The 24,297-nt window shown below is 37.0% G+C and overlaps 1 protein-coding gene across 1 annotated transcript in view; it reads left to right on the top strand.

Moving 5' to 3' along the window:
* Positions 1-8,151: 8,151 nt before the first annotated feature.
* The window catches only part of LOC140328116 (uncharacterized), a gene marked incomplete in the record, with an annotated part of 44,691 nt that continues 28,545 nt past the window's right edge, over positions 8,152-24,297 (top strand). The window contains 1 exon segment of the mRNA XM_072407489.1: positions 8,152-8,222. Within this exon segment, the coding sequence (XP_072263590.1) occupies positions 8,165-8,222 (58 nt within the window).

Genomic DNA, 24,297 nt, shown 5'->3' with positions numbered 1-24,297 from the left:
TACAAGGGGATATACAGGATCAATATGGGTGAACCCTATGGTGGACATATACTCTAAAATCAAAAATAAGCACCCGCCTTATAGGGAAATTTCAGGAATATATAGGAATATTGGTAAGGAAAAATATTTTTAAAAAAGGTTTTAGAATTTGACTTGGCCCTTTCTCCATACTCCATTACAAGTTCTGCAGACATTGATCGATCTGAAGCAGAAAATATAGGAATTTCTGTATTACCACCCAGTTCATCGTCATTTAGTGTGTTACAAAGCTTGTGATTTTCATCCTTAACAGTTTATAGCCAATGGAAAAATTCTGTGTTGTGTTCATTGCCAACAGATCTGAAAGGTTGTTAAAGAACACAGTAAGGATTGCTTCCATGGGCTGATGTGCTTGTTAGGGGTGGGGACACTTCATACTGATCAATGCCCTTATCAATGATGACAAGCTGAGTGCAGACTGAAAAGAAGAAGATGCCAGGAGTTAGGATGGTGGACAGAAGAGGTAAGAAGGCCCTTTAAAGTTTCAAAACATTATTGGACTACATAGAAGGGTCTGTGTGTGTTTTGTATAATATTATGAAGGTTTACATTTCATTTTTAGTTCCTCTTTACAGTATATCTAAAGCTAAAATGTTTTTCCTTTTACTTAGGAAGATTTTTGGAAAGGTAAAAACCTCCTCCTGCATATCATTTGGCAGCTAATATCTGATGGAGCTACAGCACAATAATTCAACTGTGGAATTGTTCCTGGGCAATATGGCAAGGCCAAATACGCAATGACTTCTCACAAGCAATAACATTAATTTATGGACCTGCTGAAGTGAAGTTATGTTCTTACACCCAGTCCTGTGTGGGAAGTGTGCAGAAACGTGCAAGTGTGGTCATCAGTGTTAGGACTATGGTCACAGAAGGTCACATGACAACTATAGGGTTCAGAAACAGGGTTTGGCAAAAATAAACCACTATGTCACTAATCAATTGTGAACAGTTAAATCAGACTTCTGACCAGGTAATGTGTGGACCCATCTTTAAAAAGCTTGAGCACCATCCTTACCTTTGGTCCGCAAGTCAGCGGTGACCATTGGCTCCATCCTTTATGTAGTTCCAAGGGTCAGGTAATTATAAAGGTGAATAAAATGGTGAAAAATATTTTTTTGTGTATGTCGAATACAGTTCCAGAGTCACTCATCACAGATGCTGGACACAGCCCCATTGCCAAAGAAAGATATGAGGCTCAAAAGTGCAGCCCTCTGGGTATCAGTAAACAGAAATCTGCGAATTAGGTTAGGTAAGGCGTGGGTTAGGGTAGAATAGATATATTCTTATTATAATAAGCACAGGTGGCTTTGAAGGCTAAAGATGTCCTTTGCCCAAAATGTGAATTTAGACCTGCTTATATGCAACATCTATTGTATTTACAGAAATGTTATTGACTTCAGTAAAATGTATTATTAGCCTGGAACAAGCACCAGGATTGGGAAAATTATTTGAAATTAGATTCCTAATCCTTCCATGCTTTAAAAATACTAAGCCACTGGTCCAGTGTAACAGTAAGAAACGAATATTTTCAAAACAATGACCAGCCATGGCAGGGACCATTCTTTTTTTTCATCTGAAATTGGAGTTTAATATTTAAATTAAATATTTACCTAAACTACCTAAAAGCCTTTCTGTAAAAACTCATACAAAACTTCATTATTATGACCACCAGATGGCAACCTGGCAACATGAAATATTAATATTGTCTCTGAACAGGACAGCAGAAACTTTAACTTGCAATACTAAGATTTAGAGGATATATTGTAAAAGTCATTAAATGATAAAGTATAAAATCAGTAAAACCAGTAAAATACTGAACAAGAAAAGAAGCAAGGTAACTAAGAAGACAAAGCTTTATCAGGTTTATTATGTGAGAAGAAGAGGGAAGGAAATCCATTTGCTGAACCCCAGATTAGACATGAATTGGGCAGTGTCAGGGCTGATATCCAGCGATCAATCCTAAGGCACAAACTGATTTGCTCTACCTTTACCTAGGAAGGTCATTTATTTTAGAAGCCTTTACTAGTTTTTGTTCTTACACCGAGATAGTGGCCCTGATTTATTAAAGCTCTAGAAGATACACTTTCATCAGTGAAGCTGGGTGATCCAGCAAACCTGGAATGGATTTCCTAAAAGTCCTTAATTATTTGTTAGCAAATGTTTTCAATCTTGGACCAGATCCATTTCAGGTTTCCTGGATCACCCAGCTTCACTGACGAAAGTGTATCTTCTCCAGCCTTGGAGAGCTTTATTATATCAGGGCCAGTGTTTCATATTCAAGCCAGTATGCTGATAATAATGAAGTCACTTAACAAACAAGTAACTACTATTGGCTCATTTACCAGCCTACTTTGGAAGCAGAAAATCATTCATTTAAAAGGGTTTCCCTACAACATTTATTTTAAAAATGGGAATATCAGTAAACATCTGACAAATTAGGATAGAATGTGCTGGTGGATTTAAAATATGAAATGTTAAAGCAGAACTCCAGCTAAAAATAACAAGACAAAAATGGATAGAGCAATAAAAAGTGAAATGACAAGACAGCTTTTGCAGCAGTATTTACCTCCAGTGCAAAAATTTGCCCCATGGTAATTTTTTTTCTGCTGCTAAAAGTTTTCAGTCTAGTGGTCAGCATTATTCAAGCCACATTCTTTCCAGTGGGCTTTTCATCAGCACATGAACTGATTGGTTGATTTACTTACCTCTTATACCCCAGCCCTGCTATGCATGGATTGCAAGAGAATGCTACCAGGCCTAAAAAAGTTTCTTTGCTGTTTGCATTTAAAAAACGTATTTAAATATGTGTTACAATGTAGGCATATTCTTCTTTTATTAAGTAATAAAATGTTTTAGACTTAAATGTGAATATCATGACAACAAGTTATATAGTCAGATCATGTTGTCTGCATATTGTGGTTACAGTTGAGAACGGGGGATCATTTGGTTTTAGAGGAAGAAGTAGTCTGAGTGGTTGTAGATCTACAAGTAGTTATCATGTACGTTACCTTTTCTAAGAAGTGTTATTAAAGCATCGGAGATATACAATGTGATGTGAACTTCCAGGCAATAAGCCTGGTGAATATTAGATTATTTAAGATTAGATAACATAAAAGAGCAAGGAGAAAAAGAGAAATGAAAGCAGCGAATAGAAGAAGTATAGAAGTATCGATATGGAATAGAATGCTCATAAGCTATGATATGAAGATTACTTGTATGTACTGTAGCAATAGATATGGCTATGCGGGGCTTCTCTAATGGGGTGATTGCACAGTTTTCTGAACATTTTGTGGATCTATATTGTATCCAGTCAACCCCCTGACCTCTTGGAATTGTTATATTTTGTCAGTTAATATAACTAATGGTTTTTCTTTGATTATTATCCAATACTATTTTGAGTTGACCAATCCAAAATCAACAGATGGTGACCATTCTGACCAAACTATTTGTGTCTGGAGTGTCTAGAAATATTGAAGAATGGATGGTTAAGAAGAACAAAGGCTGACTTGGACAGGAATATTTGGGTGAGAGAAAGTTATGTTTATTCATTTTGATCCAAAATCAGTGGACCATCAGACGTTTCCATCATCTGTGTTTCAGGTTGACCACAGCCTCTGGAACAAACTTCAATGTTTCAAGTTGAGAACCATATATCAGCTTTGTGGTACTATGAGTTCTATCAGCCACTGTGTACAATTTTTAGCCCTATTTCTTCCTCTTGGTCTAGTTCACACTAAGTTCAGCTTTAATAAAAAAAACTCAACTTCTGTAAAAAAAAAAACTGAAAATATTGTTAAAAATTGTTATTTTGTTTTAGTGTGCTGCCTGTAATTTTTTAAATCTGTCAGAAAAGGACATGCAGCATCGCAACCTGGAGGTGTTCTGTACACTGTTGATATACATATTGCCCCCGGAAATGTCATTTCCTGCTTCTTCCGATGGATTTCGATGGAGTAAATGTGAAATGCCAATTCTACCTGGGGCGCTTTTAAGTGCATTTGAGTTTTTAGTGGGTACTAGCAGAATAAATATCTTATCAGCTTTTCTTAGCTTGGAAGCAGGCTTAGAAGTATTTTTGGTCCCTTGCCCACTGCACCTTACACTTCTGGTTGTTCTGCAAAAATCAGGCATTATTTTAGGCATTTTTTCCAATTGCCCTAATGGAAAAGCCATCTTCCTGCAAGACCACTGGAAACAGTGACGGCTGTGGCTGGTGAATGGCACAAGAGTACCTAGGCACCCTCATATATCAGCAAAAGCACTGCTATTAATTAGGGGAAATATCTATTTTAAATTTACTTCAGAAGACAGGCAATATTCAGTTGAATTCATTCAAAGCAACAATCAGATGATGAAAAAAGTAGATCTGGTCATTTATGAATGATCAAAGAATTGAAAGTGATCCAAGGGCTATTTGGTGTGGTTGCAGTGTGTGTACTGCTTTTTCTTGCAGGAAATGCTGCCGCTTGGGGAGGCGCAACATGTAGCATCTCTCTACGGCAGCCCATAGGGAATGAATGGGGACTGCAGTTATATATATATATATAAATAAATATAAATGTATATATATATATATATGCCTCCATGTGAAGAGTAAAAAAAATCATTTCTTTAGAGTACAGATTACATTCACCATAAGTGCTATGCAGCAGCTTTCATTCATATAGAAATGTATAAGTATACAAGCTGTATGATGTGAGAAGATCACACATTTTAGCTTTTATCCCCTCTTTCATCTGATGATTTTTCATTTTCATTTGGTTTGGAAATTTGCACGTTCTTGAAAGAAGAAAGTGATGGGCCACTGCTAAGATTTCCTGTATTACTAACTTCTTTTTAACCCATTAGGATGTATGTATAGCAAAGTGTTTGTGTAGTCAACAGTTTTTCTTTTGGTTTTGGTTAGAAAAAGAAACAATTAAGTTAGAATTGTATTACTGTCAGATTCACCATTTCATTTGTCATACAAATACATTTAAATAAAATTAATGTGTTAAGGGCCCACTAAACAACTGCAATTGAAGCAATTGGTATTTCTTATGATTAGAGGCATTGCCTTTGATATGGAGATAAAAGGCAGCTCAACTGGTGTTGCTGTATTGTCATCAAACATACAGTCATGCATGCATACCTCCTGGATCAGGTGTTTTAACACTGCTCTTGTTATTTGAGAATCTGATTTTCAGAAAGAGGGATCAGCAATGACAGTCTAAAAAATTATTTTCCCTTAAAGCTGAATTCCAACCTTTTCTTAATTATCTTGAGTCCACATCTCATTTCCTCATTTCGCTTTTTGTACCATCAGCCATTTAGTTTCTGATACAGTGTGTGAGAGGCAGTTCTGCAAGTTGCATACCCTGTCCAAGTTGAAGTTTACTGATCTGCTGTTGTGGTCTTTATTTTACATAATCTGCTAAATTTACACTAATATTTACAAAGCAATTCAGTAGAATATACCTCCTATTATAATAAAAACAGCCGAAGTTTGTAAATTTATTGTGTAGTCAGCAGGGGAAGAGGAAATTTAGTGAAAAATAGGTAGAAGTAAGTATGCAGGAAGTTTTAGGTTTGTCCAGCGTTTATTGACAACATAAGAGAGACAGTTGTACTGATTTCAATAAATGGGAGAGATAAAGGGCTGCCTGCACACTATAATGTACAGTACCTGCAGAGTATACAAATCATGTATGGCACTGAAGATGAGCAGGATGACAGTGCTGAGCTGTGAGAGCAAGACAAAGATTGGTCCCTGTTTTCACTGCAATGACATGCCCCCTGCCTCTGATTGATCACTGGTCACAAAACTGTGGGTTCTTCCCTGGGGATGTTTCTTTTTTTTTGCTACCCCTGTAATGACATCATGGGAGGACTACACAATACAGCATCAAGTAGGGGAATTTTACACAAGAGTGTCACACTTCCTCACTAAAGTACAGGCATCTCTCTACTGTGCATGTGGGCAGTTCTGACTCGGTGCGTGCCTACGCTGCCAAGCTTTATCAGTTTCGCCCAACCCACAGGTCAATCAGGAAATAGTCTCTTAATCATCCCTGGCTATTTAGCTAGCTCAGACACACAACTCAGCATTCATGCAATGTGTCTCCACTACTGCTGAGCCCCTAGCTTTGCTGAGCTAGCTACTGTACACCTGTTAGTGATCCAGTTTTTTCTCTGTCCAGCTCCTGTGTTAACCCCCTGTTGCCCAATTTGTTGTTTACAGCCATTTCCCTTGTGCTGTTCCAGTGTTCCTCTCTGTCTGCGGTTATTCCTGTGTCACCTGTGCCTTCTGTTGCTTCCAGTGTCTCCTGTGTTCCCTGTGTCTGCAGTGGCCCCTGGGTCACTGGTGTGTATTTCCTGGATCCCTGATATTTGACCCCTGGCGTGTGACATGAGCTCTCATGTTTGCTGCCTCTCTTGACCCCAGCCTTCCTTGACATTTCTTCTGCCTTGTGATTTGGTACCGTGTATCTTCTTGCCCACCCTGGTGTGCCCAAGGACCACAAACAGCAGCGCAACATCCTCACCACTAGAGTCTCTGGTGAAGACTACACTCAGGGGGAAGTTTCTTCTCCTTTGAGTGACACATAGGCAGGGGTGTAGTGGCGCGGGCACGTCATGGATGGTACCGTGCCCCCTTTTCTTTTTACGACTACACCCCTGCTTGCACAGATGTTAAATAGATAAATTATGGGTAAATGTGCACGAGACGTACTGCTTATGTGTTTCTGGTTCAACATACACTTTAAGCAAAATGCATTTACTTTACTTTACTTGGCTCAACATACACTTTAAGCAAGTACATTTATTTTACAAAATTAATAAAAGTGAATATCCTGACCATAAACACATATTTTATGCACATCCTACATAATATAACATTTCAAGTAAAAAAAGGAATCACACTTTGCACAGTGCACGTGTTATTATATACCTAAATGCAAATAGACAGGTATACTATAACACAAAGTTTACATGGATCCAGGTTCAAGGTGGCTGGACAACAGCCCAATCACTTGTACAGGCTGCGAATGTGATGCCCCCTACCAATCCCTTTACCAGTTGCTTGGGCTCTCCTTATCCTCCTCAGAGGTAAGCTCGCAGGAAGTATCACATACCTGACCTCAACTTTGTGCAGTGGTTTTACCATTTCCAGGCTCACAGCTGTTTGATGGCTCTGTAAAGGTAACAACTGATTTGGTACTTTTGGTACTGGATCCAATAAGATAAACAGCAGAATAAACATTGGCTTAGACCATCTCACACTTGCAGTGATAAACCACACATCTGGCATCCTCCAGTTGCACAGTAAACTACTGCCATATGCCTAGGAGTGGCAAAGTGCACCACAAGTAACCAGATTTGCATTCACCCACGATGCAACGGTGCAGCAATATGTCGGTTTGGGAACTCCACCGCAGTCTGCAGAAGCCACATGCAAAAAATGGTTCCCAATCCCTATTCACTTTCTCTGCTTTCAAAGAACATCAAACTTTATAGGGAGGTTCAGGTCAAAAATGTTTTTATCATGTATGTAAAAAGTTAGAAAATTAGTACACCAGAAAATGGGTTAACAGCGATGGATCAGAATAACACCCAGTAGTATTTTTAGAAGTTTGGTGTATTTCACTCAGGAAAAGGTTTACTTTAAGATGGAGTATCTGATAAGATATACTAGCAGGTTATAATAGGCATCCTGTCAGATGTGTTTGTCTCAGATGTTTTGAAGATACAATCACTTTTGCATACATATGGATTATTAGAAGCAAATGTTATGCTTTGTATTTTAAACTTATGGTTACATTCATCATTTATTGATAATGTTCATGATGCCATTGTTACACTGCCAACTTTCACAGAGTTTTATGATAACCAATATCTAAGGTATATGCCATAAAAATGAGTTCCTATGAATGCAGTAAATAGCAGAAAGTAACTTATCCTGAGTCATTGTCAGTGTGAAGGGTTAATATGTGTTGGACAGCAGTTTATAGTGGGGTTTTGAATCATTCAAGGACAGCCCCTCCACATGTGACATCATAGAGGGAGTAGTGGGGTACTCCCCAGCATGTGTCTGTGTGTCAGAGACAGAAAGAGAAAGCTGCAGAACGATCCACACGTATATACCATGTCTGAAGAGTTTAAAGAGAAGCGTAGAAAGCAGGTGCAGCCCAAAAGGACGCAAGGTGAGCAATATCATACCTGTGTGGCGCAATCCTGACCACAAGGCCGGTGCAATTTACTCTTAGTGGAATAACTTCACAGCCAAACAGCTGTTTTACACAGATGCATGTGGCCTTTTTTGACACTTTAAATGAGAAAGTGCAATTTCTTGGCAATTTGTAATTCTTAATAAAACTGCTGATTTTTAGATAAATTATGTTTATTCTATAGATCACAATAGTGGCCTATTACATCATGATACACAAAAAAGTATCCTTTACATCTTTGATCTCTGTAGCATGAAAATTATTCTGAAATTATGTTACAGAAGTGCTATAAATAATCAAAAAACTTTAGCAAAATTGACAAAGTAAAGAAAGAGCATGGTGTTTTAAAAATCGCTGGCAAGGAATAAATAAATGAAATAAATGATTTCTGAGTGTTCGGCAGAGGCACTTCAGTCCTTTTTAGATCATTTTCATATGTGAAGCTTTTGCTGCATAGAAGACACCGTATGTTATCATGTACATCATTTATTTATCACAACATGGCGGCGCACAGATTAAATTTTCTATTATAACATACAATTCCAGCATTCTATTAACATTTATTTGTTATAGAATCCCTTTGAATAAAAGTTAGTCGTCAGTTATTTTTATTTAGTTACACTTGTTGAATGGTAGTTTATAACAGCAGTAACCCAAGTGTACTTGCACTGTATATTTTGTTATCCTATTACATATACGTGTCTGTGACAATGCTGTCCACAGGATAAAGCATAATGGACACTCATAGGTCATTCTCATTACTTCTTCTGTTCTACTTCTTTATTTTCGTAAAACAATGCTGCAACATGTAAACCAGATCAGTGTTGTAAACAATTATAGACAATGTGAAAATCCCTTTTACTTTTGTATTTATGTTCCTGTTGCCAAAACAATGAATGATCTGTTTTAGTGAGTTTTATTTTATTTTTCAAATATATACCAGAAAGATACACAAAAACATGTTAATTAAAACAAACAATTTAGGAATGGAAGTTGGAGTTGTTGCTGACAGCAATCAAGTTTGATATTTCATTCTTTGGAAACATTAAATAAGAATTCTGATTTGTTTATCTGAGTAGTTCTTATGATTCTCTGGTTAAGATTTGGTTCACCGCGTGCAAATTTTGTAAGCGTCTATGCTCGTTTTAGGTCTTGGTTCCATGACCCAATGAAATCAGAAGTTGTTAGATGATGGGTTTGTTGTGATGTGCTAAAACCCTCTACAAATGGAGTGTAAAAAGAGTTTTATGCACTTCCATTATAAACACCTTCAATGTGTGTTATAGCAGGAAAAAATGTACTTGCACTATTTTTATCAACATATGGTAAGGGAATGCACAGGTATAAAATAGCACCTTGGAAAACAATGGGAAGCTGTGCATAAGCATTGATGCATCGTGGTAGAGCCACCCTAAATCACTAAGGTTTGACTGGGGATAAATGTGATGGATTTGTTTGGAGACATTTATGTAATGACTGGCTTGGTACATGCCTTCCTGGCTCACTGGAACTATTGGTACCAATTTCCAAGAAATTACAAAGCAGTCTAGAAGGTGGCACCAAGACTTTACGCAGTTAATGCCACCAGGCAAAATGGGCAGGAAATACCAGTGAGATTTACACTTGACCACCTGGCAAAATGTCAAGTTTAGTGCCCATATAATTGCAGGATCAAGTTCCTGTAATGCACAAAAACAGAGGTGACAGTTTTATTTCCCTAAAAAGTTATTAAAGATCAGGAAGTTTCGGCAACAGTTTGCTGTTTTGATACAATTGTAGTTAGTGGAGAAGACATAAAAAGAAGTTATTGAAGCTCTTCTACACTACCCGGGACCTGATGGTGACAGTATACAAATATGACCAAATACAACATACAAAAATAATCCCATGACAGGTTCACTGCTGTAACATGGGGTATGAAGAACCCAGCCATGCTAAGTCTATTACACTGCAGCATTTACCCCTTCCTCATTCTGGATTTACAAAAACCCTTAGAGGATTGTTCATAACCTTTGCATGGCCTCCACATTATACCTCCAAGTAATGGTGACACTTGTACTGAATATAATAAGATAAAACAAATTAGAACATCCACAGACTTGGTGGTAATATTACTATGGCTTATTCTTTTAAACTGGAGAGAATAGGGCTAAACTGCAGTTACTTTCCCAAAGGTGACCAATCTGAATTCTTGCTTAATTACATCCTTTTCATGTCTTTACAGTTCGTAAATCAGCTCTGTAGTGTCTTACTGATGAACAATTGATTCTTGATTGGAGAGAGTTCCCCTTTAAGATGTTTATTCACAGTCAAATAACAAACTTTGCATGACTGAATACTCATTTAGAATTATTTTATGAGCAGAGATTTTAATTACAAAGCAATGATCTATGCTTCACTTTTGAAGTTAATTAGGGTGACTTGATCACTTCTCAAAAATATGCCCAAAATGGTATGTGCATTAAAAAACATTGAATACTTACTTAATCTGAATGCTTCTGTTCTGACTAATGCAGACAAACTGTGACAAAGTATTCATCATTTGTTGAGTGCCTGCCTATGTGCACCACTACAGAACCCAAATGCAGACCCGGCATCAAACATACCCTGTGTGCTACATGTGCTGGAAGTCGTGTGACTTAAAAACAGCGGTGTTCCGACTACCCACCAGAGAAATAAGTATTTAGCGTCAGTTATTACAAGGTTGTTAAAAAAAAATAAAATATAAAAATAACCCCTTAGCATTCTGCAATGTGATGCCAACCTGGTTTATCACTGATGATGATATCACCTTTGTTATAGAAAAATTTAAAAGGTATTGCTATGATCCCTATCATAATATTAAAAAAAAGCTTACTAATAAAAAAGAAACAATACTACTATCCATAACTTTTTATTTTTTGGGCACAAACCCATAAACATCAAACTAGTAGATTGGAAACCCTTTGTGAAGCAGGGTCTTGATTCTTCTTTATTATTGATCAAGTTTGCAGCACCCCGATACATATAAGGAAGGTGCAGCAGTACATTCCTAGATACCAGGGAAGAGGAGAGGACTATAGCAACTCACTAAAAAAATCAATATAGAATGGGAGAGAGTGAAAAAGCACCTGGGAAGCCACATGGATCATGAGACGCATCATAGTACAGCATAGTACAAGAAAGAAAATCCCTAATATGTGTTTTATGGACCCCTATGCATATATATATATATATATATATATATATATATATATATATATGATACATTTGTTAGGACCATGGGAATGTAAAGATTATATAAAAGAATTGTTCTGATTCAGACTTCATGCCACTCTCTGCTTCCAGTAATATTCATGGCATAAATGACCTAACTGTAATTAGATGGCAATATTTGGGCTCTGTCTATGAGGCACTGGGTGGATCAGGTAATATGGCACTGCCATGACTCACCAGACACAGCACACGGTAATTAATATGGTACTGGAGCTGACAACAGAGCATCATATAAGTATGTGCAGTTTTGTTTTTGCATTTGAATGTAGTATTGATGTAATATTGATTCCTTCTATAAGGTATTAGTAAGAAAATACAAGGAAAGCACTTCTCTCCATTATATAAAAATAAACCTTACAATAAAATTTACCTTAATGACATATAGTTTGGTAAAGAGTCATGTATCAAAATAATTACCTTTTGTTCATTCTTTTAATTTTTTTCATAATTATCTATAGGTTCCTTTGCACCTACTCTTTGTATACATACATTGCAGCAATAACTGGATGACATGTCGCAGGGTGGGTTTACTGATGGTAACATCAGTCATTGCCTTTTGCAGTCTCCAGTGAGAAAGTGTGAGAAAGGGTGACAACACACAAGAACAAATAGTATACAGGGACTGATCATTGTCACCCTATAACAAGAAGTATCTACACACTGACCTTTATGGCAGAATCACCAGGTATTATTAATGGAAAGCTGCAGATTTTAAAAGTAGGTGATTGGGCTTGCATACACTTTTTATGTATCAGCTCTTGGCTGTACGACTGGCCAGTAACCAGTAACATTGCTGTAAAAAAACTGAGATATGATATATGGTAAAACAAGATGTAATTAGGTTCTCACTGAAAGAATTATCCAATCATGAGCTATAAAAAGGGAGGGGTCTATGTAATCTACTGACAATAATTATCCAATGGTATAACTTAGCCCTCACTGCTAGTAATAGCAGTAATAGTAATAGTAATAGTAATAGCTGCTCAGGGGTATTTAGACGATTCTTAAAGTGTAATAAAAATGAAAATGTTGATCGCTGTTTTACTAACTTCCAACCATCCTCATGGGCTGCTGTTTATATTTACATCACTTGTACTGTGTCTCCAGGATGTGAATGGTGGTTTTATAGCTGCAACTTGAAAAATAAATCAGAAAACATTTGAATGTGTCCTTGAAAGTACATTCTTCTATGTCTGTTTATTTGGATGGTGTATAGAGTGTGGATGGAGAGAAGATAGGTGTGAAGGGTTAATACTTAAAAGTTGTATAAAAGTTTCCAATATGTGGTCATTGTAATGTCAGCTTTTAGAGCACACACCTTACAACATCTTCTGGCGTACTGAGCTCTCACTCCCCCTCAGAGAAAAGGTCCCTAGAGTCCTGTGACTCATAGAGCCCATTGCAACTTACCGGGTCTTCCCTTCAATAATTTATTCCATGGGGTTCCCCGTGTTGTGCTCAGCTATGATCAGTGCTGACTGGTTAAAAGCAGCCAATGCTGAACAGTATGCTACATAGGGCACAATAATGTGTAACTACATTTCCTAATAAAGGGAAGGGGAACTTTTATTACTAGCCATAGGTTTTATGGTCATTGCTGTATGACCAAGCAGTGGTGCCTCTCCTAGTAACTGTAGACTGTTTGGCCACAATCAGACCTGAATAAAATAAACTTATGGTTTATGTTCATTCTGCCTGAGTATTACTTTAGTGTTTACTTTTGAAGTGGAACTAAACCTCAGTGAGGAACATTGTGAGCAGGCAGGTTCATTATTTCAGAAGGGCCAGATCATCTCCCTTCTGCATTAAAATAAATTCAACTGGCTTATCGCAAACTTCTCTTCAATGAACACTGAGCTGCGAAAGCACAGATGCCATGTACTCGGCATTCCCAGGCTCCTGTGAATGATTGAAGTCCTGAGTGCATGAGTGGGAATTACATCAATCTGGTCCGGCCAATCAAAATGGCCAAAGATTTGGAAGAGGACCGGGTGAAGATGGTGGAGCATGCGACAGAGTAAGGACAGGTAAGTGTATTTAAACATTTGAGACCAGGCAAGTAAGTGTATTTTAGCACATGACTTGTTCTTGTTAAAAACTTTTTTAATAATTAGGTATAGTTCCACTTTAGTACCCGATCAGGGTAAAGTGACAGTGTATTTGTAAAGGGCTCCCATCCATCCCAATTTTTCTCACCTTGCTAGCCCTCTCTTGCTGCTCATGCCTCAGTCACACATACTCCCTATTGTTGGCTGATGATAGATGGCATCACTCCCTGATGATTGGCTACTAAATCCAAGCGCTTTCACATGGAGGAGAATACAAGCTCCTCCTTACTGACAAACATCATGTACTATCAGTAACTGCAACAGAGGCATGAGTGGCCATACAGCAATGGCAATGTGAGTATGATTATTAAACTGTTGAAGCTTTAAATATCCCATTTTACATTTCTACTGATTGCTTTTTTATTAGTATTAATTAGTATTAAATTAGGAGTAGATTAGCCACTAGAGGCAAAATACATGAGCCTTTAAGAGCACCCAACTCCTATGCTAAAAGTGTATAAATTGCACAAACTTTTTTAAATTTTGTATTAAGAAAGGTTAAAACTGTTTATTTTTGTTGTTTACAGCTGGGAAAATCCCCATTCACTTCCCTGTCCTACAAATATAGGAAAAAACGGAAACATTCAGATGCAGAGGTATTCCCTAGTTAGACATCTTTTCCGGGAACAGGTGCCCCCATTGGAAGATTTCCCCTTACAAATCCAAACATGTGCTTCCTGTGTGTCTGATACATTCCTGTCTCAACAGTTGCTAAAAAAAAAAACACGCAGATTGCAATGTGTTGGCTTTTTTAGTGGCACATCTACAAACAAATCTATGTAATACAAGAACCAGAATTGACTTTAAATGAAGGCAACAATAGCTTAAAAATTGACTCACTCGGAATACATTAAAGGTGTGACTTGTGGGATGAATTTGAAGCTTGTATCTGTGCCAGCTTTGGGTATTTGTTAAGAGTTAGGATAAGTTTAAACTATTTGTATTTATAAAGTCATATTTTAAATTACTTCTAAATAGAAGTAGGGAATGAATAATACTCATTAGACCTGATTTATTAAAGTCCTCAAAGGCTGGAGGAGATACACTTTCATCAGTGAAGCTAGATGATCCAGCAAACCTGGGATGGATCTGGTCCAGGATTCAAAGAATTTTCTAGCAAGCAGCAAATGACTTTGAATAAATCCATTCCAGGTTTGTTGGATCACCCAGCTTCACTGATAAAAGTGTATCCTCCCCAGCCTTTTCCCATTGGTCCCCTTTATTTCCTTTCCAAAAGACATAACAGAAAGTAATTAGAAATTTATCCAAAGCAAAGGAATATCGCCTCTTACCAGGGCCGTTTTTAGGATGGGACAAACTGGGCAATTGCCCATGGTATCCAGGGCCACAACTGAACTGGCAGAAAGGCAGATTCCAATTAGCTAATGCTGTTCATTTAGGGCCTCCACATTGTAACTGCCCAGGGCCACATTTTGTCTTAAACCCTCCCTGCCTTGTACAGTTGTCAATAGAACAGATTTCAACATAGGGAGATTTTACCTCCTGTTCATGTGATAAATATGTTGACTTCCCTAGCACTTAGGAGAAATATTTTGAAATGTTTTTTTTTGCCTTTTAAGTGCATTTATGTTTGTTTTCAAACTACATCTTAAGGTTTCAAACATCATTTTTGAGGTTTGACCACCCATGGGTGCTGGGTGTCACCCAAGACTGTGAAGTCAGTCATGTGCACTGCACAGTCAGCATTCTTCTGTACAGAACCAACTTATGATCTGTACACACAGAAGCCAGTTGCATGATCATTTCTGATTTAGTAACAATGGCCATATTAGTCCTGTTTACCAACACATACCAATCGACCAGCTTCATTCTCTTCCTGATCGATGTTGCCATCCCCTGACCAAAGACAGCGGGAAGAACTCTTCCTGCTGTGTTACACACACATAATATATCAATATATATATATATATATATATATATATATCCTTATAAAACACCAAGTATCCTGGTATCTGTGCAGATGTACAACACATTGTGATTTTTGTACTGAATTGCATTTTTGTATTGTATCTTGAAGGTAGCAATGCAATAACTACATCAGGATTATCATCTTCTATTATTGGGATTGTACCGCGTAAGTAAACATCTTTTCCAAAAGAAATGTCCGAGCTGAAATTCTACTTTAATGCTTTAGTGGGCCCTTAAAAAAACAGGCATTCTCTGTGGCAGATAATCTAAAAAATGTCAGCCCCGAGGTCATTTTGGAATACTGATAATCAGAAGTCATTCGCTCTTGGTCTGAGAGTTTTCTTTCAGTGATAATATCTGTGTAATGGGCGACAGTTGCTTAATCGTATACAGTTCATCCAATGCTGGGAAATAAATTGTTGCATCGGATGATAAGATGTTTTCCTCTTATCCTAGAATAATTCCTGATCTTTGGCCCAGTCTACACCCTTTTCAGAACAGGACACTCAGCACACATGGGAATTCTTCTCTCTCGCCTCATACACCCCCACCTCCAGATTAGGAGATGGGAAAAAAGGGTGTGTTCAGCAGGAATTGTGTGCTATGTGAGAACTTGAGATTCCCAGACATTCTTAAAGTAAAGAATTATGAAAACTTAAGAGAACCCCTGCCTGATTGGATAAAAAATGAATAGATTGTTAAGGTGAGCCCCTATAGTATATGGGTGTGGTATGTACATCATACGTTAAGATTATGCCACACTAACCAACATCAGTGCCAGTGCCATGTAAGCACACAGAAGTTTCATCTCTTCTTACAGTTTCTGGGAATGAGTTGGGACTGTACACTGTGAATGTACCATACACAGTAGGTAAGAAGATCAAGAAATCAATTCCTCATGGAATATTTTTTTATCTTGTTACAAAACAATCTGTAACTTTTTTTTATATTTGTAAATGTACAAAAATACGGGGCCGGGTTCAGATCTAGGCCCTTCCAAATTGTATGATGCGTGTCAACAAGTATTCTGAAGCTCACAGAAATGAATGATCTATCAGTAAAAATGACTGTCTCCTTATTTCACAGACAGTAACTAGGTACACCATCAGTTTTAAAACAACAACATTAGGACAGCAGTCAAGAGAAGCAAAAATTCAGTTGTATAGAGACTGAGATTTCAGCTAACATTGTTGCTTTTATAAAGCTTACCACATCCAAATTGGTCAGGGTTCCCAGGTAAGATAAGTGTGGTATCCATGCATCCAAGATTTTTTTTAACATCTAAATTGTCATAAATAGCTGACAATTTCTTATCGAATATGTGGTCAGTCGGGAGTTAAGGTTCTCCGGCACCCAAGGCAAGATGCCAAAGTAACCCCTTGTGAATTTAGTTTTAAGGTAAAAAAAATGCTAACTTTTAACTACATTATTTAAAAATTCAAAATAAAATAAATAGGGTTACAATTTTCATTCTGTAATTTGTCCATTTTATAAATGTCTGATGTTTCCTGTACAAAGGATTTTTTATAAATGTAGCACTACAAATTTCATTTTCATATCAATGATCAAAAGAGAAGCAAAAAAGTAGAAAGAATATAAAGAAAGAGTTAATACACAATATTTACAGGTCACAAGGGTTAAAAATGTTGTGTTTAATTTTTTACACCTAATAGACATTATTGAATGTAGAGCAGGAACTGAGCTGTCAAATGATTACATAGGAAGATCATGGCTGTCCCTGTGTGATCATTGTGTGTCAGCAGAGCTGTACATTACCTGTATAATCTGCAGGACTTTGCTGTCAGATTGACAGCACAGTCCTACACAATGCAGGATTGAGTGGGGAAAGGTCAGGTTTTTACTCCTATTTGAGACTCTATTAGAAAGATTTATTATCACCTTTGCCTTGGCTTTTTAAAAGACAGGAAGTCAGAGAACTCTCTAACAGCACCACATAAGTAAAAATGCTTTTTATTTGTAGGGTAGGTGAATGCATAAATAGCACAGCATACGTGCTAATATTAACATAGATTTACCTGGGTGCAGCCACCCTGGAAGCCACCATCCTCATCACCAAACCCAATGGTGGACTTCTAGGGTGTATGGCGAACCTCTTTGCCCTGTGGATGGCCACTGATGACCATTGATGTAACACCTGTACATGCACTGAGCATTGTAAGGATAAAACAAAAAGCCAACGAGGACCAGGGTTTGTTGTTGTTTTTTTGTTTTCCATGTCACTTTCCTTTTGTCAGTTAGCTCTACCTCCCGGTGACTTTTTGTTTTTTTTTCAGTATTCAGTTAACTTTATTGGACAGCCCCACCAGATATGGGTTAAGTTACCTGTATGAAGCACTAATGTGTCTAATATATGTCAATTCAAGATAGAACAAATTCAAAATGATCATATCTTCCATGGCATCTAAAAAGTAGAAGGTTTGTGAGTTACAGAAAGGAAATGTTGACTCATTTTCGCCGACACCATTTTATTCACACATTATCTACCAAATGGCAAAAAGTGTTTCCTACTTTCAGTAGTGATATAACAGGTTATGCTTTAAGATTATATAGAAGCCACTGTGACAAGGTGACATTTGAGGGAACAGGTCAGTTCTATACACACTGTAAGGGTTATTTTGTTTCTAGCCGTGTGTTCACTTCCTGTTGGAGGCTTCGGTAGAATATGGTGAATATACAGATATTACAGTTCAGCAGAGCTCTGTCTTGTCACACACACGGAATTGTTTTAGAATGAATGTGTGGGTTGCCAGGATCTCCCCAGTTTTCTGTGTGATCACAGAGCAGCTTTTGATGGTTTTGTGATTTCCTTCAGTTAATAAGCACTTTGAAGACTGAAGCTTGTGGGTGTTTGAGAAAAAGGCTAGAGGTACCTGGATGAGACAGGTACACGGTCTCATATCTGTACCTGTGGAACGCTATAAATCTCTCACACCTCCTATTTCTGCAGCTCCTCCACAAAGGTGCAAATCATACACAAACTAAAATATGTTTTAATGATTAAAGGCTAAATGTAGGCATACTGGAGGTGATAAGTGAAAAGTCTTCAACCCCACAAAAACTTTGACCTTTTAACATTTCCACACTTGATTATGTGCTAATGGCCTAATTCAAAATGAATAATAATATCTGTGACTGTTTTGTATATAACCTTGGTGGGGAAAATAGAAAAAAAGCAGAACTATGCAGGTCTCGTCTAGAGCAAACTTTAAAGCATTAGTATTCAGTCATTCTCATCTCCGTGGAGATATAAAAACAAGTTCATAGTCATGTCACTAGCTATTGCTAAAAGGGGCTCCCAATCTTTACCATACCATCTCTTTCCCAATAGACAAGAATTCAAATAACCATATCTCTACCATAGTCATACATATCTACAGAGTCTAAGGGTAGTTTTGTGGGAAAGCTAAATAAACTAACTGTATGTTTAGTGGTTAAACTTGATGGACTTATGTCTTTTTTCAACCTAACCTACTATGTAACTATGTTTTTAGGGTGTGGAAGGAAACTGTAGCACCCGGAGGAAACCCACGCAAACCCAGGGGGAACATATAAAATCCTTGCAGATAGTGTCCTGGCCAAACCTGTGACCTGGTGCTGCAAAGACCGGAGTGCTAAGCTCCAAGCCACCGTGCTGCTATTCATTATAAAAATCTGTTACCTATAATGTACTACCTGTACAGCAGAACATATTCCTCTCACAGAATGAGAAAGACGTGATCCTTCTTCTGCTTCTTCACAGTTTAACCAAAGGCTGAGGGTAGAAAGGTGACCTAGCTGTGCCATTGGCAGGATTATCTGTACAAAATGACAAAAAAAACTTTAGAACTTTTTAAATGTTGTTTTTTGGGTATTTCATGAACAAATATAGAGGAGTAACAAAAACAGCCAGCTAAACATGCTATTTTCTTTGTTTTAGATCATTATGTTTCTAGTACAGTTCTGAAAAAAACAACTTTGGCAACCATTGCAAATAGACTGGCCAAACTGACCCAGACACGTTATATGCAATAAAAAGACAACAACCACTGTCAGCAGTATGTTGCTGCAAGGTCTTAAAGCCAAACTCCATTCAGGAGATTTTGCTCCTCTTTTTGTGTGACCACCAGGACTGGAAGTCATGACATTCTCACCAACAGGAACATAGACAGCAATAAAAATCTAGTTTAGCAGAGTGCAGGGAAGGAGTTAGTACATATTAAGTGGTGTTTGTGCTCCTGTTTGGTGAATTCTTTTACCTTCTGTGTGGGGGAATGCGCCTAAACCAAATGGAATTCCAAACTTCAATAAACTTACCATGGGATTTAACCCTTCTTCACCTTGTCTGACACTAAATAGTTGTGGATAGAGTTGGCCTTTAAACCATACTTAATGACCTGCTAAACTTCACACTGGAGATGTCCACCATAGGTTTTCTTTTGCCTCATTACACAGGATCAATATTATTTTATATATATTAATTTACATTTCTTATTTTTTTACTTTATTAAATTATTCTATAGAATTAATACAGTGTATTATACTGATATATTATATGTCTGTTTAAAAATATTATGCAAATGTCAATACCAGAGAAAACATGCTAATTTGGATTTTCAAGAATAAAAAATTTCAGAAAGTACATAGGGTTTACCTATGCAAAAGATGGGTTTGGTATAGAGTGGTATATCAATAATTGGACCATATTCTGAAAGCAGGTGCAAAACAAGGAATGTATAAAATTATGTTTTATGAATGAGCAAAAATGAGGATTGATAATCTATGAGTTTTAAGGAGCCTGAAAGTCCTGGAGGAAGGGGGCAGAAGGTGAAGAGAATGAAGTTTATGGAGGAGTAAGGGTGTTAGGGTTTGTGTCAACAGACATTGGGCCTGTTTTATTAAAGCTCTCCAAGACTGGAAAAAACAAACTATCGTGGGTGAAGCAGCAAACTTGGAATAGATTTATACAGTTATGTCAAATGTTTTTAGTCCTTGACCAAATCCATTCCAGGTTGGCTGACCTTGTATTCCTGAGACAGGAGGTGTCAAACCTTTGTCCATGGGTAGGTGGATTTGCTTGTTTCCAGATGATTATAGTTCATGTTTTGGCAGCATTCTGCAAATTAATCAACATATATTTCTTGTATTTTCTCCCAGACAAGTGCATAGTTTTAGTCAGAAAATGTATTTAAATTAGAGGACAATTTCAATCACCCTATGTCTGAAAGGCTCCAGTAGATGGCTTTCTCAAAAGATATAGTTGTGCCTTTGGCTGCTTTACATTCTTTTGTGTGGCATTAACTCATTTGAACATTCTTAATAGGATGCATGATCTACAATGTAGTCATTATTTTATATCTTATTCTTTTATATTTGCTACTGATAGAAGTATAGATGAACAGTAAGTTTCTTTTTTCCTAGGTATCTGTAGTGTGCTTTGCAAATATCTTTCCCATTAGACAAAGAAGAATTCAAATAACTGGTTGTGGTATAAGAGGTGTTGATAAGATGTAAAGAGATTTCTTCAAGTGGCACATTTTCCTCTGCAAAGCCTTTCAAAGATTTTTGGGGTAAAATCATTGACATGCATTTAGGCCATATGGGTTTTACATCTCATCCATGGAATTGCAAAGACCACCTAAAGCAGGTCAATGTATATAAAATGCAAGTAAGAAGGAGATAAACTTTAAGTTATATGCTTTCTTTAATAAATTTAAAAAGATCTCAAAAGCAACTCAATCTGATACCAAAGCCCATTAAGACAGGCAATTAGTATTGTATTCCTAACTAACTCCAACTCATTTTGACAACATTATTACATTTTAGACACTTTTCCTTTTTTTTGCAGAACTATCGTGATGATAAAAAATATTTAGTCTCGCTCAATCTCTACTGTGTCAGTTTACTTTCTGTGGAACATAGCGATTCAGTGAACACATTTCATTTCAGGAATTGTGTATATCTGTATAGCTGTTGGCAACTGATTTTAACCTCCAGTACTTGTAGTGCTAAAAATCAAATAAAACAGTCATAGAAAAGAAATAAAGCATCTCTTCTCTAACACCATAAACTGCCACATGTTATGTTCATTTACTCCTCATACTCACATTTTATAGTAAAGTAAAGAGCTGACATGTGAGACACTATCAGCTAATGTGCAGGTACATCCTAGAACCGTTTCCTCCCCAGCACAGAGACTGATAGATCTCTCTTTACAAATGGTAACATACCTGGTCCTCCTACACTCAGCTCACCTCACTTATCTATGTTCACATGTGTTTGTTCCAAATGGATGACTGAACAAAGATCTAAAATATGCTTTATGAATGAAGGGTTAATAAAGTTTGTAAATTTCCATCAAGGGAGTTTCTCAACTCTCACACTCTTAAAATAATGCAATGCAGACACATAAGCAAATACAATCATTTAGTTTCAAGTTCTGTAAATGTTATACTCTATTATATTAACAATTTTTTTGGAATAACGACTAAAAGAAAGCAGTATTTATAACCAAATTGTGATATGCTATGTCACATTCTGGTCATATATGTTTTATATTTTTGGATTCAGTAATGACCCACACCCAGCTGCCAGTATCTATAACAGTGTTTCTCAACAAAGGTTCCTCCAGGCCATTGGCCAGCGATGTAGCAGGCAATTTTTCTACTGACCACCATATAAATGTACTGTGAGTTGTTGATATAGGAATTAAAGCAGGGGTTCCCTGAAGACCTGAAAGTTTTTTCAAGGGTTCTCCTATATTAAAAAAGTAGAGGAACACTGTTCTATAATATTAAGTACCTGCCCCTCCTGGACTTGTACTCATATTCATTCCCCCCCTCTTTCCATTAAAAAAACAGCAAAAAAGTTTCTTCCGGGAAATTCTAACATTGGTTTTTCCAAAAAGAATTATATGACCTAAGGGAATTTTTACAAAAATAATTGCTTGATGCAAGGGCCTTTCCTCAGGTTTCTGTATAATTGTAATCACTTTCCTCTTCCCTTCACTGATGTTTACAGGAGCAAACAAGTAGTCATGCATTACTATAAGCTTCCTCATATACTTGTAGCAGGAAATATGCTATGACTTGTAGTGACACCTTAATATGTGCAAAAGAGAGAAGAAATGCCTAGATTGGTATCTCTATCATGGACTATATTTCTTAAATAGCAATTACAGAAAAAAACGCACAGTGGTTATGTGCTACCAGCTACATATTCCTGTTCTAACTTTAGGATTGATGTGTGGACTGATGCCATTATTTTACACAGAAAACATAATTTTATTGCTTGGTAAGATATTCTCACTACATCTGTTACAAATGGGTCTGAAATAGGAATGAAATGTATGGGCTGATGTCTAGGGCACGAGGGTAAGAGACAACACCAAGCCTCAGAATGTGGTGGGGGTAAGTGAGAGCATGGGTTGTAAATATTGGGAAAGTGTGTCTGGGGATGTTGAGAAGAGAGAGAAGACACTTAATAGTTCAAGAAACATTAACCTTCTCTTCTCAGTAGTTTTGAAAATAAAGCAGATGGTATTGTTTCTCTAAACACATTCCAGCATTCATTTTTATTAGAATAATTGTACTAATCTAAAAAGAATAGGCATTATTATTCTAGTTTACCAAAATATATGTCCAGTGAAGATGTACTGTATGTATTGGTAAAAATAAATATGTATGAACAAAGCATTTCTGCATAGTACTATGACCCATATCTAAATTGTGTTATAGTTGAAAAAGACTTTAAATCCCAGTTAATGCTGTAAACCTATTCCCCTGTGTCCCGTGGGTAATCACATGCATTAAAGGTAAAAAATGTTGTAATGCATGGGAGCACAAATGCATTTGTTTGGGGTTTGCCCATTTTATGTAACATTAATGGATAAAAGCAAAACAAAAAAGCAGAAGACATTATAGACAATTGTGTTGTGTCACAGAGGGAAGGGAGAATAATGCATTAGCATTCATGGAGCGATTATATACAATGGATGTACATGTTCTCATTTCAGCATTTGGGAATTTGCATTACTCTGTGCTTTGTATTACAAGCTGTAGATCTGAATACTGAAAACTTTTAAAGCTCATTGTAGAGATTTGGTTTCAGAATGTTCCAATATACACAGTACTGCTCCATGCCTTGAATGCCAGGAGATTGGAAAGAACTCAGCAACGAGCTGGGAGTATCGTTAGAGGACCTTCACATAATACCCACAGAATTATTCTTAATTGTACAGAAAAGCTGATTCCATCTAAAACCAATACTTTCAGAGATGTTATTTAGATACACAATAATGCCTCCTCTTAACTCTGTCTGGAGTAGCTATTTTTAATGTTTATTTCAATTTTATTATTCACTCCATCTTCTCAAAAAAATGGACAACTAATGCATTCATTTAATACTGTCTAGTGAGGAGATGCATCCTTCATTTCCATTGCCCAAAGCAACACACCAAGATAAAAAGCTCTTTTCTAATGCATACCCACCGGCTAGCGATGTTCTAATAGGAAAACCCTTTAGAAGCCCATTATAAATAGCCCTGACATTGAATTGTTCCCATTGCTTTGCATTTGTGGTGTGGAATCTGGTAATAACTATGCTGTGAGAGCATCTCATAGAAGAATTCAGAAGAGTAGAGTCTTTGTCACTTCTGGACAGATATGACATTCTAAGTCACAGCTGTGGTGGCTTTGAGGAAAGGATGTACAAGTAAGAAAAGAATCACTGTATAGCAATGTACAATGATATTCTTATGAAAA

The sequence above is a fragment of the Pyxicephalus adspersus genome, chromosome 1 (assembly GCF_032062135.1).
Source record: "Pyxicephalus adspersus chromosome 1, UCB_Pads_2.0, whole genome shotgun sequence".
Classification (NCBI taxonomy): Eukaryota; Metazoa; Chordata; class Amphibia; order Anura; family Pyxicephalidae; genus Pyxicephalus; species Pyxicephalus adspersus.
Note: the sequence above shows the minus strand (reverse complement) of the source record. Positions and strands in the feature narration are given on the sequence as shown.